This window comes from Cydia fagiglandana, chromosome 2 (genome assembly GCF_963556715.1).
Source record: "Cydia fagiglandana chromosome 2, ilCydFagi1.1, whole genome shotgun sequence".
NCBI lineage: Eukaryota > Metazoa > Arthropoda > Insecta > Lepidoptera > Tortricidae > Cydia > Cydia fagiglandana.
In genome coordinates this window covers 18,757,898-18,779,951 of record NC_085933.1, presented here as the reverse complement: position 1 = coordinate 18,779,951, position 22,054 = coordinate 18,757,898, and the positions used below count along the sequence as shown (strand labels likewise).

At 35.6% G+C, this 22,054-nt stretch overlaps 1 protein-coding gene across 1 annotated transcript in view; it reads left to right on the top strand.

Annotated features, from left to right (window-relative positions):
• LOC134678278 (CCR4-NOT transcription complex subunit 6) overlaps window positions 1–22,054 on the top strand; it is a 175,083-nt gene that overhangs the window by 52,635 nt on the left and 100,394 nt on the right. The window contains exon 5 of the mRNA XM_063536768.1: window positions 19,392–19,409. Coding sequence (XP_063392838.1) covers window positions 19,392–19,409 — 18 coding nt within the window. The remainder of the gene's footprint in view (window positions 1–19,391; window positions 19,410–22,054) is intronic.

Here is a 22,054-nt window from a genome sequence, read left to right as displayed (position 1 = left end):
AAGTCAAAATCAAAAACATGCTAGAAGTTATAAACATATAGGTATTTATGTCGGCGGCCGATCGTAATATCAGGCACATCGTAATGTTCCTGTGTATTGTTTTGAGGATAGTCACATTAAACCAAGATATAGGTAAGATAGGTTCGTTAGGTTGCTTCAGATGCCCGAAGGGCAAACTGCCCAGAAATAGGAGCCCCCGCGCGGGGCTCCGTCGACTCAGGGAACGAGTCAAAGATTTTCACGTTTCACGATATGCCTAGGAATTTCACGATATGCCTGATCTTACGATCGGCCGCCGACATTTATACGACACAGCCTTGACAAAAAAAGGCATAGTATTAAATAGGGGTCGTATCATACTGGACCACTTGGGCTGGTATCTTTGCCATCGGCCTCAATTAGAAAAATGCGCCAAGTAAGATTTGGACTCGCGCCCTAAGGGTTCCGTACCATTTTTTACAATGTTTTCATTTTTTTCCTTCAATGTGTGACTTCTGAATCAGATGATCAACGCTAAATAATTTTATATAATAATTAAAGTTTTAAGGTTGAGGTACGGCGTGTTTCACTTTTCCTTTCCGATATAGTCTTGGTCAGTGTCATCAGAATCTCACTAAACCTGATATTTATCATCCATTTTGTCTGCCGCTTAAACTCTTTCATGATAAATGACTCACGTCAATCGTGCAGCTATGAGTCAGCGTCTTTTCGGTTTCAAAACATCATGCATTTCATAATGCTTTTTATATTTGGTACGTTTGTTCTGCAGATGAAAAAATGCAAGACAATAATGCTAACCTGAAAATGTCGGGAAGTTAACCTCTTTATTTCTTTCGTCGGTAAATGACTAAAAGGTATCGATATATATAATGTATTTAAAGTAGCCGAACGCATATCAATCACTCGTTAATGTTTCGTTTATATTAATATATCACTAATGTAATCAGTCATTATTGCTAAGAAGTCTTATAATTTATAACTAGTCTTTTAGAGTGATATATTAATTCGGGTCGATGTGCTCAATACATTTCATTAAATAATAACATTAAATTTTTATTTATACCTACATAATTATAAGTATAAACTTGAAATCAGTCATTAGTTTCTTTTGAGGTCACGATTTATTATCTTGAGTAAAAATACACTAATACACTAATTACTAATTAAATATACTAATTTTGAGTGAATTTGGTGAGGTTGAAGTACCTAACCTAGAAGGTTTAACTTTTTTATTCGAATCCCTAATTACACAATAAATATTTTTAAAAACGTTTTAATGTCATACGTAAAAAGAGCAGAATGTAGTTACTTTAATGATTATTATGTAAAGTATAAGTATATGCACAAAATAGATAAGTACAGAAGTCAATCACATGTATGTACTTTACTTTTCATACCTACGCTCGGCGGTCGCTCTAGGGTTGCGATTGTTGCGAACTATGACTTATGCACAAAAACTATCGTGGTAACTAGTGGCACTCGTAACTATCATATCGTATCTAGTATTTAGTTGTTTGATTTATTGTTGAGGATGAAACGGGAAGAATGGAAATATAAATTAATAATAACATTAATAACTCAAATAGGTATTTTAATTTTAATGTCATTGTTATATTACAAATTTGCCACAGAAAATATCTTGCGATGATTCCGAGATTGGCGAAATACACGATTATTATATTTTTAAGTGTAATAAATTCGCATTCTCATGTACAATGTAATAAATTCGCATACGCATTCTCTCTGAAACCACTGGTAGCTTAAAAAATGACAATTCACCGTTTAATGTTGAATTTAAACAACCGTCCACTGTACAGTTATAATAACTTTTTGTTTTGTTTCTCCATTATTGAACAAAAAAGTTCACAGACGCGTGTCTCAAGCGGATGGCACTCGCGCTCGCACTGGTCCCAACTGGTCCGAGATATCGTGTCCGAGAGCAGTGTCTATGTGTGCGTTGCTCGAGCGCGCTTTGTATGAAGGTTGATTTCTGTACCTATCTGTTTTGTGGTATATGTCTACCAGTAACAGGGTACCTACAGTTCAGAATGTAAGGTTTCCACGCAAATCGCTGACACCTGAGCTTGCTTACCGTTTCAAAAGCTTGTCGGAAATTCTACACCTTGCTTCTCACGCTTTAACTTATTAGGGAGCTACTGTTACAGAGATTTCAAAATTAATAAATTTGTAAATATCAATAAACATACTTACAAATCTAGTATGAGTTTATTGGGTGTCACTGGACATGGGCATCTTTTATGGATATGCTTCTACTAAAAAAAATATGTTAGGGTAATTCGCCAGTAACTGGCCACTGTTAGTAATTGGCCACCCTAAACTAAAAATGAATTCAATTCACCTATAAATAGAATTAATTTTAGTATAAGGTTTCAATAACGGGCCAGCCTTCAATAACTAGCCGCCTTATACTAAAATGAATTCTGTTTATAGGTGAATAGAAGCCCTTTTTAGTTTAGGGTGACCCATTAACAAACAGTGGCCAGTTACTGGCGAATTACCCTACCGTACCTTTGTAATACCAGTTTATCGAGGACAGCATTTAAGTTATTTAAGTAGTTGTTTTCTAAATTTGGCTCCTGATATAAAACATAACAGGCATATAGAACGCAGTGAGCTTTGACAAAAGTTACGTGAGATCGCACTCGGCGAACGAAACCACCGTGGGGTTACGCTCCGGCATCCCGGTGCGTCACCGGATCACGCGGCGGCGGGGAAACGTGACCACTCGAAACGGGGTGAAACCACGGTGCCGGCCGCGTGACCGCACCTGCGGTAACTACACTTCAAACACAGGGTTGTATCGATCATAACGACCGACATATTGCAATTATGAAACCTGAAGTCCAAATCTGCTTCTATACTGTTTAATACGAACAATATTGCTAATAGTAATAATACATAGCGCTTCTTATGTAAAGTTTACTAGACAATTCAGCAATGATCGCGAGAATTATAGGAATATAAAATGCATGCATGACAATGATTTTTAAATACTCTTTTTCAAAATATCTGTATCGATATCGACAGTGTCATCAATATAATCACATTATTCGATTTTTAAACACCTTGCGATAAGGTTCCGGTACTTGTAGTTAAGTCGGGAGTCATTACAAATATTAATTCTCACATAGAGAAGCCGTTCGGCGTTACCTTACACGATACGCCCCGGGCGTAGCAGGCGTCTTGCGAAATTGAAAAAATAATTAACTGAGACCACGGACCGCTTCATTACAAAATTGAACTGTCTTTTGAACGCCTACTGCATAAATTTTATTAACATAAAGCAGCTGCAACCTGCCTGACGGCTCGTTTTCTCGCACATAGCTCGTACAGATAACATCGCCATAACTTATTCAACGATTTTTACAGAACTTCATTATTCATGCTAATATTTCGTCCTCAAACATAATTTCTTAAATAATTGTAGTGTCAATAAATAAATCGTCATTAATCGGAATTAGTCACTTTAAAATGGAAATATGACTGTCGTCTTGTCACGCGATCTGATCGTTAACGACAAAGGCAAAAGATAACATTGGCTAGATTCGACAATTCGACGTAATCGTTCTTTACGTGTATATCTTATGAATTATGTACTCACATAACAATCCTCCTCCAATGCTAAATGCAAAGTCATTTTCTACAATGCTTTCAACGCATTAGTCTCTACTCGTATAAAGGTAATACTTATAACAAGTATCTTCTACAAACGATCTTCCCTACTTTATTTAAATATTAAATACTTGTTTTATATGTAAATTATGGAATGCAGGGAAGATTTTATAGGGAATTTCTATAAAAGGTAAAATTCTGCATGGGTAATATCAACAATATCCACAGTAGTAGTTAAATTTATTGGGCTTTTTATTAAACTCATATATTTTTTATTTTGATGGAAATATCCATACAAATCCACTCCTTTTATTGCACTTGAGCGTATTCATCTTTGCTCTATAACGTTAGCAATCTGGGTCAATCTTCACAGTAATTAAAAATCATACTTAATCAGTTTTTATGTAAGTGCTGAATAATTAAGGGTTCTACTTACATTTGATTGGAGATAGAAAACAGAACATATTTACTTTATATTACGCCAACTCATTTAATGTTGTGATCGTTCTTTATATTAAGAGCAAGGTTCCTTTGAATTGTCACAGAAGGTCGCATACGTGCCCGTGAATATCTGTCAAGGTGGGGAAGAGTGAACTTTATAGATATGCCATTGGAGCCAAATAGAATATGATTGACGTGGGACGCTGGTCGTCTTCCTATTTAGTTTCACAATGTGCTCTCGACCTTCTAAAGACCGGCGTCAACCAGCAGTTAGGGCTTTTTTATGATACAAGTAATTCAGTTTTGTTCAGTCATCCTTAAACATGGTCATTGCAATTGTAATATCACAACATTTTGTAAGGAATTCGAATGTGCCCCGCTCTACGATTTATGTACTTACTTGTAAGCGGGAGCTAGAGCGCCATTAATTACCAATACTATTTAAGAGGAGGCCGGCCGTAAAGCCAGAAAATAATTCGGAGCGTAAACGATTGGCATGTTGGCTACGCACCCTCGTCCATTTCCTGCGACTTGCATATGGTTGTACATATATATGCTATGTTAATAAGGTTTCTCTTTTATCCACAGAGCCAAGCAATATTGTTGACGGCATGTCTTCATCGAGGTCATAAGGTTTACGATTTCACTGCATACGTCTAAATAGTTTTAGTGACTGGTTTTTGTTGGTTTTGGAAAGCGTTTTTCATGCAGATAAACATACACAGGAAATCGTAATAATCGTATACAGGGTGATTCAGGAGACGTGAGCAGGACTAACACTGCGCATTTTGTAAATTATAAGCAACTATTTCGTATCAGTATTAGTGACATTAACGTTAATTTTCTACTCGTGTTGAAAAAAAAATTAATAAATTTATTTACGACATGCATGGTCACCCTAAAATTAGAATACTAAACTACCGACATTCTGTGTCAAATTGAATGTCATCACTGTCATCACGGTCTGGTTACTTTTGAAAACTCGTATCTCACTCAAGTTTGACAATTTATTTTCTTCGTAATCAAAATGCTGTCATTACGGTTAAAGAGGTTTTATGTTAATTAATTAGGTCTTGTAGGGTAACCATGATTGTAGAGAGTTAAATTTGCTCTCACCAAAAAGTTAAAAAATAGGAAAGTGTCGTTGTTTCACCTAAATACGTCGGTGATCGATCAATTATCAGTTACTGAGTGAGTTAGTGAGGTTAGCTGGAAGAGATCCCTTATAGGGATAAGTTCGCCTTTGTACTTCCATTACTGTAATTAATTTTTGTAAACCTGTGTTGTGTACAATAAAGTGATTACTATTACTACTACTACTGAGTGTGCAGGATTAGTCCTGCTCACGTCTCATGAATCACCCTGTATAAATCGCTTAAATAGAAGACGATTCTAAAATAATCATAAGAAATAAAGCAGATTCGATTTGGTTGCGATGATTTTTAAATTTCAAAGCAGCTTAAGCAGCAACCTTTGTATTTTCTTAAACTATTTTGTCACTATTTTAACAAGTATGTTTATTACATCCAGTAGGTTTTTGACTCGTCAATGCATTATGTACACGTTCATAAACATGTGTAAAGGAAAGACACAATTTTAATTCGAGGCCATAATTATTACAAGTGCATGAGTAGGTAATGGAAGTAGAAGACGTCCTGCAATTTATCTAATTACGTAACTTTTTAGGTCTAGCCCGTGCATTCCATAATCACTGAGGAATTTAATAGCCATAAATTAAATCAAGCGCAGCAATTGTCGTTGGTTAGCGAGTGATATTTAATGACCGCTCAGACATTGGCGCGCACCTCGTCGGGAGAATGGAAGGTTGTCGATCCGTACACACCTTACCGATCCGACGTGCAATTTGCGTTGCTGCAGCATTCCTGCCCTCAGCTATTGCAGTTTACCGCATAATTAGACTAGCTTTGAAATGTGCTATCTAGCTAGTTCACTACTGTTATATTAATCGTTATTGACGGATTGTCTTTATCGGCTGGAGAGTGCCTTATAATTAACACTGAATCGAAGTAAAAACTATGCTGCTATGTTAAATGTATAAGCGGTCTGGTATGTATTTCCATTTTACCTTGAAAGTTTTTTTTTTTGCTTGTAAGACCGCTCTCCTGCTTCTTTAAACTATGTTACTTGACAAGTGTATTGGTTTGTTCCGGGCGTTTTTTAGTAACTTAAATGAACCGTGCGTATTATGTTCTCAAATAGACAAAAAGTAGCCTTGCCTTGCGTTCTTAGTATTCACGAAGCTATTTAGATGTAATGTAAATCTAAAGGGCAAAGGCGTGGCGGAACCTACTCGTAAATACATCTAGGCGCAGCGGGCAACCTTTTAGGCATTATTCAAATGCATCCCAATCGAAATTATGTTTGAGTCTTTAGAAACTACCTATAGCTCGTGTCTCGCTTGACCCTATAGCTCAATAGTGGGACCGGATTTTTACACGAAAAGTTTTGATAATTCTAAAGTTGAAAAAGTGATACTTATCTGATATAGGACATATTTTTAAGCATATATGCTATATATGATGAAAAGTTAGAACGAGCGTTAGATATAAATTAGGTATTTATATATTTTTAGTAATGATTTTTTAATATTGAATTAAAGTGCAATGTTTAAGTTCCATTGTTTATAATATGTATGACTCTTTATAATGTAAAATTATTAGAAATTTTTTTAACGTGCTTCTTTGTCAAACTACAATTAGCTTATTATTTTGTCGATATTGAATTAAAGTTTAATAAATCCACAACAACATATCTAAATTTATAAGTTAATAGGCAAGCTAAAAAGCTAGAAGAATAAGATATATGCTTTAGAATTAATATGCGTTTTTTGTCCTATAAGATCTAATATTGAATTAGAGTCTGTAAAAATAAGTCTATTACTATAAAATAATATATGCAGCGTATATATGGAAAGTAAGAAATTTCTGTGTGTAGCTTGCATTGTAATAGTAAAATCTAGTTAAAAAGGCGCGAAATTCATAGATACGCCGCGCTGGTCCGTCCGTCGCCGGCGCGGCGCTCGAGAGCCTATCATAGCCTACCTATACCTCGCCCCTCGCCCCACCTCCCGCTCAGTAACACTGTCTGTCTTTTCTTATCATTCATTTGTTTGTTTACCGTGCACATATATAAATTATATGCGGACATTACGTGAAATTAAAATATCTTATTAAGTAAAAATACCTACAGCTGGTCAATCGGATCTTGTCAGTAGAAAGAGGCGGCAAATTTAAAAATGTAGGCGCGAAGGGATATCGTTCCATAGAAAATTTGAATTTCGCGCCTTTTTTTAGTGACAAGATTTGCTTGACCAGCTATATTTCAATATCTTGACTATATAATATTGTAATAAAAATGTACAAGATATTCACAACTATTTTTTACTATAAAATAAAATAAAATAAAATAAAATAATCTTTATTGCAACTTTGAGTTGTTACATAACATTGGTTCCTGGCTCTCAAAGTAGGTTTCCCTGTGTCTCAAGAGCCAGTTCCTTCCCAATTACAAGCGTAGGTAATGTTACAATGTTAGACATTTTATATGACATATTAACAATATTAAAATTAATTTTAAAGAAAGATGAAACTGTGATGTGTGTGTACGCGCGCGTGTGTGAGTATTCTGTGTCTGATTTTTAGAATATGTGTGTGTTTCTGTGTGTTTACGCGCGTGTGTGTCTGGTTATTTTAGAATGTATGTACTAGAACACGCATCGTAATAGCTCTTCTGCTTCAGTATAACTTAATGATTTTAACCAAATCTTAATTTTGTTTTTTAATTGAAAATTACTAATGTTGTTTACATTAAGGGTTTTGTGTGCTTTGTTATATAAGTATGGTGCCAAAAATGAAAAATGCCTTTTAGACCATGCACTATTACAGCGAGGTACGGGGTAGTGAGCTATGCGTTTGTTGCCAAATGTGATTGTAGGGGCTATTAGTCTGTGGTATCTGCGTAATGTTTGATAAATGATAAAACTATACATAGTTTGTCAAAGGACTGTCTCATTTCAAACATAGACAGGGAGAATCATCATACTATCTTTGACTTACACTAGTACTAGCACCCAAAAGAAAAGGATGAATATAGTTTTTTGTTTTTATTTACTGACAAATTGGTTTGACCAACTATACCTATTTCTGGTTCCTATTGTCATGTCCTGTCCTATTCAACGTCAATATCATAATATGTATATTATAAACCAACTGCTCAATATTACACGGTATACATCCTGAATATACAATAAGGTAAGTGGCCTCACTTACCTTATTGTATATTCCCTGTGGGCCGTATATGCCTATACGGCCCACACGGAATACGTATGCCTCACCTTAAATTAAAATGGTTTTTTTTTAATAAACAGGACATGAAGTATGAAAAACTCACTCAAATAGGTTTCTCATTTATTTAAGTTTCTTCATTATACCAAAATAGTTATAAAAATATTACGATACTCTTGGAAAATATACCTTTTATAAAAGTCCTATTATGGGCCTTATTGAACACTACCAGAGTATTACTTAATCCCGCAAAAAATAATCATTTTGACAGTAGGTAATAACAGATTTTATTGTTTTTAACTTAAGAGTTATACATATACAAATAACAATATTTGATACTTCATAACAGGAGGATTTATTTATAATAAGTGAAAATAATTATTTTGGGTCTTAATAACTAAAGATATAAAAATTGACTATTTTACGCGAAAATAGTAGGTAACTAAACATAAATCTTTATTAGTTACAGTAGTCTCATCCTTTAACATCTGGGGGCACGGCAGTGCCCCCGCCAAGACGAGAAAAGCGCAAGGGCACTATCTACCTTTTCTCGAAGCGCTTTGTCGTTTTTTGGAACCCTCATAACTTGGGGTTGGATTATACCAGATAAACAAAGTTCTCGGACTTATTAAGCATATCAATTGCATAGCTCTTATACTTTAGATTTTATTCATATCTAAAAACTTCGATTTCGTCACTGACTCACTCACTTGATGATCATCAATACCGGGTACTTCCTGAAGTCCTCTAAGAAGCTGAAATTTGGTATGTAAGATAGTTTTAGTACACAAACAACAAATAAATTCAAAAAAAATTTATCCCTAAGGGGATGAAGATGGGGTTTAATTTTGTATGGGAAATCAATAATCACTGAACCGATTTAGTTGAAATTTGGTATGTAGATAGGTATTGTTATGGGAAAGGATATAGAATAGATTTCAACCTCAAAGTTTACCCTTACGGGGTGAAGGCAGATTTCAACCCCAAAGTTTACCCTTACGGGGTGAAGGGTTTATATGGGGAATCAGTAAGAAGTACATTGTGTAACAGATGCCCCCAGATACTTATTTCAGGATTTTTAATATTAAATCACCCCCAACCCTTTAAATTAGGGGATGGAAGATTGTCATAAACAACTTACAAAAAGAAGTGAAATCCCATCAAAAACATTTTGATGTAAAATGTTGCCCAAACGAAACCATAAGGCTCGCACTGTCAAAAAGTTATCAGATCTCTTGCTAAGCTTCTAACTCTACAAGCCCTCTAACTTTACTAGCTCTACACCAAAAGTGAGTGGCTTGGCCGTTTCGTTTCTACAAGAACTATTGTATGTAAGTATAATACAAAAACCGCCCAAATGCGAGTCGCACTCGCGTTCCAAGGGTTCTGTACATTACACAATTTTTAACAATATATTTTTTTTAGAGAAAAGTGAGTAAAATGTCTTTAAAAAACCCGTAGGGATCGGAAAACTAGGTACTTAAGTCCGACTCACGCTTGACTGCACATTTCTAATAGGTTTTCCTGTCATCTATAGGAAAAGAGCTAATATGTGTATTTTTTTCATAATTTTAGACCCAGTAGATTCGGAGATAAGGGGGGGGGGGGGGGGCGGAATGGTCATTTTTTGCGTATTTTCTTAAATAACTTCTAAACTATTTATTTTAAAATTATGAATAAATATATCTGACATTCTTACAATGAGCCCCTTCATTTGATATATATATATATATATATATTTTTGAATTTCTATTATTTACTTTACATGTATGTCCTTGGGCTATAGACTTACATGTGTATACCAAATTTCAACTTATTGGTGCAGTAGTTGCGGAGCAAATAGGCTGTGACAGACGGACAGCCAGACACACGAGTGATCCTATAAGGGTTCAGTATTTTTCCTTTTGAGGTACGGAACCCTAAAAATAATGAATTTAATAAATTTTTCACCTTATGCCCATGTGGCGGTAGCGAAACAGTCAAGCCACATATTTTGACTAAGGTGTAGAGTTAGTGAAGTTAGGGCTTGTAGAGTTTGAAGCTTGGCTCGACAAGAGATCTGACAACTTTTTGACAGTGCTAGTCTTATGGTTTCGTCTTAGCAACAAAATTTACATGAAAATGTGTTTGGTGGGATATTTTTTTACAGTATAAATATTTATTCGTAACAGTAAGTATTATCTTTTAACATAATTTTTACAGTACATCTGGTGCTACATTACGACACCGGTGCTATAATAAGCAGTTAAAACACTCCCTTTGACCGTGTTTTAAAATTCGTCACTTGTTGCAAAATATCGATTTTTCGCAATTCTATCGTAAAAGAAAAGAAAACTAACGAAGAGGTTTTACGCATACTGAAAGTTTTGCGTAACTTTTGAATAAAACCATTTATAACCATAATAATACATTTATTGCTTCTCAAAATGTTTCCCTTTACATTCTATGCACATATATTCACTCGCTCGGACCATTTTTGGAAGCATGAGGCCCAATCACTTGACTGCAATTTTTCGACGTGGTGATGAAATGTAGTAACTGCCTTATCCGGGGTCTTTAATGTCAAACCCCAAATTAAATCCTTAATTTTGGGAAATAGATAGAAGTCACAGGGTGCAATGTCTGGATTATAATCCGTATAAGAGACATTTTCCACGTTTTCGTAATTAAAAAATGTTTTTGCCTTTATTGCGGTATCGGTGGACGCATTATTATGACGCAGGAGGATGCGGCTTCTCGGTCGTCTCTCGCGGTCTTTTTCAATGACTGCGAGCACACAAATGGTAGTGTACTGCTCAGTATTTAACGTTCTTTTATTATTTAAAAGTACGGTACAAAAATGTCGCGTTTAAAAAAAAACAGACGATCAAAATGTTTGGCAACGCTTTTGGCTTGTTGAACTTGTATGGGCCTCCTGTCACCTTCGAAAGACCCATTGACTGGACTAATGCCTTTTTTCCGGATCGTAGCAGTAAATCCAGGTTTCATCTCCTGTAACGATGTTATATACAGCATTTGAACTTCCTTGCATATACTTACGCAGCATTTCTCGGCACCAGTCAAAAAGTACCTGTTTTTGGACTGAAGTTAATTCGTGAGGAATCCAAAGACAACAAGGCTTCCTGACTTTTAAATATTCTTGTAAAATCTTTTGTATTTGTCTGAACCTATCCCTAATTGTCCTCAAATTTCGTTATAGGTGATTCGTGGGTTTTCTTCAATGAGTCGTCTCACAGTAGCCACGTTTCCTTGAATGATCGCCGTGGACGGTCGACCATCACGAAAATCATTACCTAGAATAATACTGTCTCTACTAAATTCACCATACCAACGCCTCACGATGCTCAGATGTGGTGCTTCAATCCCAAAAGCATTTTGAAGGCAAGCACTACACTCTTGCGGAGTAAGCGAACTTTTAAAATCATAACATAATCATAGCTCTAAAAATATTTTCGCGTTAAAGCCACGTTCAACGCACTGACTTACTTTGACAAGCCATTAAAAACAAAAGACGATCGATTTGTCGCCAACATTTGTCACATTCCATAATCAAAAGCCTGTATTTTTTTTAAATATACAATTCATAATTTAAATGTTTACCAGTGGCCAATAGTGCAAAACATTCAGTGTGGCCTATGTAGTAGGAGAGAGGGGGAGTTTGTTAAGAACTATAGACAATAGAAGAGGAAGGATGCTTGGGCACCTGATACGACACGACGAATTTATCAAAAATATCATAGAAGGGAAAGTTGAAGCAAACAGGAAGAGGGGAAGACCAAGGAGAGCGTACATGGATCAAATAAAGGAAAAGATCAACGTCGTGTCGTATCGGGCTGTCAAAGAGAAGGCGGAGGACCGCCAAACATGGAAATTCCACCGACCTATGTATTAACAAAAAAAAGTCACTTGTAATTAGTTACTGCCTTTAAAAAGTATAAGTGCCTCAATGTTATTAGACTTTTTGATTGTTTAAAACGTCTTTAGATCAATAAAGTAAGTGAAAAAATATTAGAGTTAGACCAAGAAAAGTCTGCAGCAATTTTGACAGCCCACACAGTGCAAGTGTTATTTATAAGTCATAATTTCATAGAAGTTTCTTCAAATCGACCTTATTAATAAGAGATTAAAAATATTGAAAATTATCTTAAAATATTTTAATCTAATATTTCATCTCATACGTTCAATAAGGCCCGGGACTAGACCTTTTTACCTGCACTGACAGTGGGCCTTCTTAGCAACAAGTACAAATTCAGAATAATTGGGAATAATAGGGAGCAACTGCTATTTTTGAATGCTGGGCCTTGTTACCCGCCGGGCCTCATATGCCTGCACCTCACCTACCTTATTTATTTGTTTTACAAGGGGAAAAGTTGTTGATTAACCGCTCGTGCTAATATTGATACCCAAACAAGCGAAACAATTTTTTTTTTAAATAGGAGGCAAACGAGCAGACGGATCACCTGGTGGTTAGCGATTACCGCCGCCCATGGACACCCGCAACACCAGAAGGGTTGCAAGCACGTTGCCGACCTTTAAGATGGGGGTCTTTGAAGGTTTGAAGGTCGTATCGGACAGTTCATTCCACAGTTTGGCTGTGCGAGGCAGGAAGCACATTCACAAATTCAAACATTCTAAAATTGAACCACGAGCGGAGCGAGTGGTTCGTAAAGTTGAACCTTGAGCGTAGTGAAGGTTTCAAGGGACGAAGGTTAAATAAAATTTTCACCACATCAGCTCGTAAAGGCCCTCTTGATTGTTCGAAACGGATAAGAAAAGTGGCATTTAATTTGATGCAAATTTTGAGTTGTTACCGTAGGTAAATTGGATCAGTTGGTTGGTAATATTGACTTTAAAATGATAAATATTGAATAACGTTAGTTTGAAATTGATTTTATGATAAAGTAAATATTATCGGAGATGATCGCTCTTAAAAAATATATGTCGCTAGTCATTTATAACCTAAAAGCGCCAAATTACGCAAAATTATATTGAAATGACACCTGTGTATTGAATTTGAAGAATACTTTAACAAGGGTAGTTATCTGTATGACAATGCACCTAAAATAATTTTCAAATGTATCTATTATTTCTATACTTAACACGATAACGAATTCTACGTAAACGAAACCGCGGGCAATCCCTAGTACATATAGAAATAAATAAGGGAAGGTAAGTTTCCATTAGTGTACTGTGTAAAATAACTATTTACCATTGATAATAATTTCATAAACGCTTTGCGTATTTTTAAGGGCACCGCGCTAACCGCTAGCCCGCGACCGTCGATCGCTGCCTCCTGCCACGGCGCACAGCGCGGCGCGCGCAAACGCCGCGCGTTTGAAATGTAACTTAATATAAGCTCGGAATGCATACTTACGTATCAGTATTTAGTGTCGCCGTGATTTTATATTTCTAATCTTTTGTGTGAGAAGTAAGATCTTTATTATGACCGTGTAATATTAACTCTACAAACTTTAATTCAATATTGGCTATACTGCTTAACGAGAAATCAATATCTAGACAAGCACATTGTCTACATTTCTAACTTTTTACATGTATACTAAGTTGATAGATAATATCGTAATTTTGCAATATCAGCTACTCTAATTCTGTATTTACATAATAATTCCTGTTTTTACGTTCACCAGAAAGCAGCTGTTCCAGATTTCTAAAAACCGAATATTGTGAATAAATTAAAGTGTTATTGAATATGTTAAAGTTTTTTGTAACTTTAATTTTATATTTACATAGTTATTTAGCAACAATTGAAAATTTAAATATGGCCGAACGCTCCACCTAAAATTTTCTAACTTTTTACATGAATGTTATTTAACATGCTTACAATAACATATCAAAAAAGAAAAAACTTTAATGTTATCAAAACCCATTTTTGTTCCACCGCTGGTCTACTAACAACGCAATGAGTTATGTTTCTCTTTTACAGTCGTAAACATAATTTCATACTACATTAAAGTATATCTATTTATTTGACACATCAATAGGTAGGTGTGTATCGATCAAACATTAGGTACGTTCAGTACGAATTATTGCTATCCTTAGATTCCTTAGTAACTGTTGTTCCTTTGTTGCTGACATTTGACATTTGCCAATTAACTTAGTTTGATGTAACATAGCACCTGTTTATGGGCGTTTTTAGAATTAGAGTCCGTCACGTAATGGAATTCAACACACCAAAAAAAAATTTTTTTTGACTAAAAATGGGTTGAATTAAATCTACTATTTATATATTTTATGAAAATGTTACTTTCTTTCTATATAAATTATTTATATTCCTAATAAATCACTTTAAACTGAATGACAGCGAATGTGACGATCCATTACGTTACAAGTTTTAGGCAGGTTTTAAGTGAAGATCGAAGTGTTTTAAGTGAACCAGTTTTTATTTATTGAAATACAAAACAATATTAATTTTCTAAAAACGAATAACAACTGCAATACTAAGTATTACAGTAAAGTTATTTAAAGAAGTCTTTCCAATACGTCACATTTTTCGTTTTAATTGTTGCTTTGCAATCATTTTGTTATAAAAAACGTAAGGTAAAGGTATTATAAAAAGTTGTTTTTAATAATTATCATATATTATTCTTGCAAATGAGATCGAAATCAGTATCAATTATCCTAAAAATTTATATAAATTCTAATAAAATCAATCACAGCCTCAGTAGGACAAAGTGACGTTATGGACCACAATATCGCGTTTAGGAACTACATGAAGGGTTTACATGTGCGGAAAATAGCTACTTAATTTAATACCTACTTAATGTTGTACTAAATTAAATAATTTAGTAATTAATACCTATTATTACAGTTTTTTAACTTAACAGATTTTGAAATTTCCTGCAGTAATTATGCTTTCGACTGCAGCAGTATTGCAGCACGATAATACTTCCGACTGCATTACTGCTACAAAATCAAAATAGATGTTGCTGCCCAGTTTTTTGACATTTGCAGTTAGCAGCATTGTCGTACTGCAATACTGCTGCAGTCGAAAGCATAACCTGCGCCTGCCAGCGTTTCTTAGGTCGAGCCGCCACTGGTGCTAAGTAATTACTAGTAGGTCGAGTAGTTAGAAGAATATAGCTAGAATAAAATTATTTGTGTGTTTTTAATATCACTCTACCTACTATATTTTGGCACCTTAAACTGACGGCATGTAAACCGTGCATTTTCATTCCATACGTCACGTTTTTTTGTTCCACTAATACATTACGTAACGTTTTGGATGTGACGTAGGCATGCCGGTTGGTTAATAAAGCGAAATAGCGGTCTGATCGTTTGAATTTTCTTAATTATAATTATTTGATATCATACAACACATAATAATCTAACATAATTCATAAATATTTAGTCAATAATTGACTCCTTATCTTCAGTTTAATTCAGTTCGTTGTGGAAAACAAATTTCTGCACATCGTGACGCACAACCTACACTAGCTTTTTTCGAGCCCAATTGCCTTGTAAAACCTAAACACCGGGTAATTATAGGAACATAATGTTACGATCATGTAAAAATCCGTATGATATTAGTAGATTTTTGCTACTAAGTTGGTAAAAACTCCGTGACGTTGGTGGAAATTTCCACTACGTCGATATTGAAGGACAACAATAAATTAAACTTTAATGCATATTTTTACTTAAGATGCTAAAAAATAAGGTTTTTAATAGATTTTGGCTGGTACGATCTTATCACGCAACAACCAGGTTCGGGCCTAGAAGAAGGCAGATATATAATATTTGGATCCAAAGTATGCAAAGTGTGCATGGGACACTCAAAAATGATCTCCCTTTCTTCAGTTTTTGTACATTTTATTTACTTTAAAGTACCATTTAATCAGTTTTTTTACCATAAATACTCAGATAATAAATCACTTTACAATTTTTGTATACATATAGTACACTTTAAAACAGTATTTGACGGTAAAAAAGTATACCAAAGTCGTAGGACAGTGATATTTTACCCAAATATTTTTTTCCGAAAACGCCCTTATACGAAATCCGCGTGGGAACGTCGGAGAGCTCCGGGCGCGTTGCGCAAGGCTCGGTGGCGCGGCGCTGGCACTCTGCAACTAAAGTTTCGAAAATGGCTGTGCCCGAGCACCATGCAATGTTTCACGGGTTGCCGAGACTGTTTCATCAATAGAACCATAGGTTTGGTAGGTACAAGTATAACCACTACTGGAATAATTTCTAAATGAACTGCTGTTAGTCAAAATTTATTTAATGGACTTAAATAACTTTAGTTTCTTTTATGTCATCTGATATCTATAGCTGTAGGTACGATACAACTTATCACAGGTGGTTGGAAAAGAAGTTGCCCTGTGATTTTCTAGTAGATGGTACCTGAGTTATGGGACTAAACTAGTTTATACATTACATTCTTTATATATTACAAATCAGCTTATTGCAAGTTGCAGCCAAGCCTTGAACCAGTAGCTGACCATAATAACTTTTTATCCATCGCCTCAGTTAAACGGTAGACCTATAGAAGCCCTTGATTAATGTTAATTAGCCCTTTTTTAATTTAATAACTCCCCGGTGTTCTTTGTATTGATCACTTGATCAGGTTCCGTGTATTTTTCAATGCAGCCTCAATCGACGCGAGTACGCGCGAGCACGCGAAATAACATTCTTAAACGCTCTGATTGGTCTTCAATGGATGCCTGACTCCGTTTTTTCCACTAAGCATCTGCACCCTCTATGTAGGCGTCAGTATCCTGATTGGGGTAATTTGTGAAGAAAGAATTTATCCAGGAGGCGTATTCTGATTGTATTAACAGGTTATAAGCACGATCTGGTGTTGATCTGTCAGTATTAAGAGTGACGGTTAAAGAAATATCCATTTTGACACTGACAGATTATATTCATAACCATCAATCAATACATGCTATTGTTCCAAACAGAACACGCCTCCGGTCCGGGTATTTAAAGGTATCCATGTATAACATTACTTTTTATTTAAAAGACACACTATTTTTCTAAGTGGAATTTTACTTCGTTTACTTAGGTACTGCATCAAAATATAATTATGATGTACATACCTTGTGTTTAGCACTTTCAGCGGCTATGAACTGTTGCCGTATTTGTACTGCTTTCTGTTGCTGTATTTTGAGAAACTCGCTTGAACTTATGTCTTCCGTTAGATATTTTACGACCAGATAATTCTGTTTATGCAATTACAATGATTATTAGTTACAAGTAGGTATTATAAATACAATATTCACAATCTACCTACATACCTTGTGTTTAGCACTTTCAGCGGCTATGAACTGTTGCCGTATTTGTACTGCTTTCTGTTGCTGTATTTTGAGAAACTCGCTTGAACTTATGTCTTCCGTTAGATATTTTACGACCAGATAATTCTGTTTATGCAATTACAATGATTATTAGTTACAAGTAGGTATTATAAATACAATATTCACAATCTACCTACCAGTTTTCATTCAAATTACTATCAATACTCTACAAGGTAACTAAAGGGAGATTTCTGTAAGACCTACCGTGGGAAAAATAATTAATTTGAAATAATACTGGCATTATGCATTGTGTTACTGAATAGTTGCGTGCTATCGGCAGTTTTTCACCTCTATGCGACAGTTGAAGCTTTGACTTGCATTAACTATCTAATGTATTCAAAAATATACTGAGTATCTGTGGGCGTGTAGGTGAACGGCCGACTTACATTTGCTTATCAGTTATCACGGGCTCAATTCTATATAGTTTCTGACAACCAGTCACATTACAAACTTGCCATATTTTTTCTCGTATGTTTTATATCTATCTATAATATAATTATTGTATGCTTTAGGTTTTTAAATTGTTGTAGTTTTTATTGTAGAATTTTAACCTTAATTTTACTGCTATCGCATCACTTTAAAAATAAAATGACCTGTTCGGCTGCCATTTCACCAGCGGCCGTTAAAACAGTCGAACTAAGCTCTTGCCAGCGGTCGGCAGGCTCGGCAGCTATGTCCAACCACCTGTCGATTTCTACATCTCGATTTAATAAACGGCGCCTTCGCGGTTCACGAGAAAGTTCCGGTCTGCGGCTAATTTATGTCCAGCAACGCGCTGCGACTCCTGATGCCCGATAACGCGGCGCGACATTCATCGAATGCCCTATTATTATTACAAAGAAACTTACAGCGATTGGCCTGATATTATTTATCTTGTATCTGTTTCTAACTACTACGCCAACGGAAGGCGACCAGAGAATATAATTTTTGTTTATTGGAACGAAGTTCCTTATCGGACGGGTGGCGGATGGGGGCTAGGCGTAAAAAAGTGTAAGATTTTGCCGTCACAGACCATATTGTTACCTACGAAATATGTACGTTACAGGCCATTGCGAAATATGTAAGTGTCATATCATAATTTGCCGCCACAGACCATACTATTGAGAAATATGTGAATGAATGAGGATGAAGATGGACGCCGTCCATGGACACGAAGAACATAACATAAGCATGAGCATGAACATGTCACCAGCCTTTCTTAACTTCGTTCCAACCGAGTGTTCCACGACATTCATAATTTTTTTTATGGAAGACCAACAAAGCAAAAACGTTGTCATAAACTGCTGAACACAACATAATTATGGTGTTAGGAGGTGGTATATACAAATATAGGCGTATAGGATAGCTGATTTACGTTTAGGTACGTTGCGTTACTTTCGAAATACTTAATAGGAGACAAAAATCTTGACGACCTCCAAAAGCTAGAAATTAATATTCCATAGCGTTATTAAGTTAAATTATCATATATTTTTAATGGCATGTGTTGCGAAATTGACTAAGTATTTATAATCGAAGCGTCCTAATTGTGGCCCGAGTTGCAGCGAAGAATAGATAACTAAACTGGTTCTTTTTATCTTTACAGGTACGTTTCCACCTATGGCTGCTTGAAATTGTTGATGAAGTCAAGTATGTTTATAGTATAATTTAAAAGTTGTGTGTATTGTAACTGCTTGCTAAATAATAGCTTTTCTCCGGTTTCTAGCCTACACGAATGAATCAGGTAAGATTTTAACTGTTTTACCTACGTAAGATCATAAACTTGTAACTAGAGGCCAAACACAGATCAATGTCATGCTTAGCATTTATCTTGTTTCGGACTGATAGTGCAAAGCAGTAGGCTTATATGCCTGCACAACTAGAAATTAATATTCCATAGCGTTATTAAGTTAAATTATCATATATTTTTAATGGCATGTGTTGCGAAATTGACTAAGTATTTATAATCGAAGCGTCCTAATTGTGGCCCGAGTTGCAGCGAAGAATAGATAACTAAACTGGTTCTTTTTATCTTTACAGGTACGTTTCCACCTATGGCTGCTTGAAATTGTTGATGAAGTCAAGTATGTTTATAGTATAATTTAAAAGTTGTGTGTATTGTAACTGCTTGCTAAATAATAGCTTTTCTCCGGTTTCTAGCCTACACGAATGAATCAGGTAAGATTTTAACTGTTTTACCTACGTAAGATCATAAACTTGTAACTAGAGGCCAAACACAGATCAATGTCATGCTTAGCATTTATCTTGTTTCGGACTGATAGTGCAAAGCAGTAGGCTTATATGCCTGCACACCTTGGCTACGGCGGATAAGGCGATGCCCTCGTTCGGTCGCCGCAACCTTCCAGCTAATATCGCTGCGTTCTAGAGCGAACCCTGCATAGCCTAAGGAATTCACTTATCGACTCGGAATCGCATTAAACCATAAAGCAATAATTTATTTCTATGCGAAAAGAGCGAATTAGTTCAGCATATCCGTTCGCTGATTTTCCATCAAGAACACTTCAACTACCACAACCGTGTAAATCTGTACACCGAAGATAAACGCAGCATTAATACAACAATATAGAATATGTGAGCAGCTAAAGCGGATTCTGTGTCGTTATGTGTGGTGAGTCCCTGAGTAATCCAGGGTCTCTTAAATGACTATTGATAAGTACGTATCATCCACTATGCTCCGTTCGTATTGCAACATTTCATACATTCTCCAGCATAACGGCCAAGGACATTTGCGTACGGCGGATGACATTGTTTATTGTTTCTGCCTTCACTTGTTTTGTTACTAAAGAATGACATGTCATGAACGACGCAAAAAGCTCCAAACACTTGGGAACCCGTGATGGAGTAATTGGCGATTGTTTCGCTAGAAAAGGATGTCAACAGCTTCGTACATTACCTTCGACGGTTAAAGCACATGGTTATATCTATGAAGCTGGCAGATCTTTAAATACAGGAAACCTAATTATATTCTATACATTATTATTGATAGCACATGAAACTGAAAAAGCCTTTATGAGCTTAACCCTTTGCCGAAAACCTAGTACAATGTGCATACTTATTTTATGGACTGAGGTTTATCTGACATGGCTATTATTGGCTATCTGTACGTTACGTACAAAAATAGCAATACAATTGACTTGCTCCTCCCCCGCTAAAATCTGCAGACTGTTTTGTACAGAAGGACAGACAAGGCGTCTCCAGTTACTAAATGCTCTAAGCCCTAAGGAAAAAGCTTAACACTAGTTGGTTAGGATGCCATTAGCTTTAAATCTTGTAAATAAGTTCAGTCGCTTCCTGAATTTCAACAGCACAACGCGAAACCTAGATGTCTTTGTTGTGCTATTCAGAGAAAAGCATGTCGTTTGCATTCGCAATTGCGATCTTGGCTAATGTTGCCGCGTAATTGTGATTTGTATTATAGTATGCTATAGCCTTTCACCCGCGCTGTTTGCTGCGGTTTCGTTGCCTTGATCATATTTTATGGATGCGGGATGCTGCTCGACTGTACCATAGGTTGAATACTCATTGATCTCGAACAATACGCGGTTTTTCATTTTAACGACCTTATTTATGCACCTAAGTTGGTTCCAAGTTGTTTTTATAAAAAGATTTTAACTTTTTTTTACATTAAACTCCTAGTGTGAATAAATGTTATTAATAATTATCAAAATAGGTAGTATACTCGTAGCAACGACATCTTGTCACGTGATCCCCTTGTGGTTAGTCGATTTGTTAGATTGTCTGCCATGTCCGACTGGTCACGCGACGGGGTAGGTATACGGTTTTGTATTTTACACACAATAAGTATATTCTACTACGAGCTAACGAATTGGAAGACGAAGAAAAATTTTTGTATTGATAAAATAATACCCTGTTTTATTTAGTATTGATCTGATGAGTCGTAAGTTGCTCGTTTCGGTTGTATGTGCAATTGAAATTATGCTAAATGAAAAATGTTTCGTTATTGCACTGCTGATGAAAAAAGTAGGAACTTCATGTCAGGTGCTTTTCAAAAGAAATAATTGTATTGTGTGTGCTTGTGATTCTTGTGAACGTTAATGATCTAGTCTTAAATTATGAGTAATAGAGTAAAGTAATATTATCTTTAATAACAAAGAAACCGACTTCACAAATAATTATAAAAAATCCTTAAAGGTCTTTGAGGACTATTGACATGATATTCATGATTGTCATAGCAATTACAAATCGTTCAAGCGCGGTTAGAATATAAATACGATTCGGATTTTGAAATAGACATCTATTAGACATCTTTTAGACATCACCACGACGATATGTTTTAGGTCTCACCTGTCAAATTTGACATTTTCATCATCATCATTTCCACAGGATATGACTAAGAGATCCAATTCA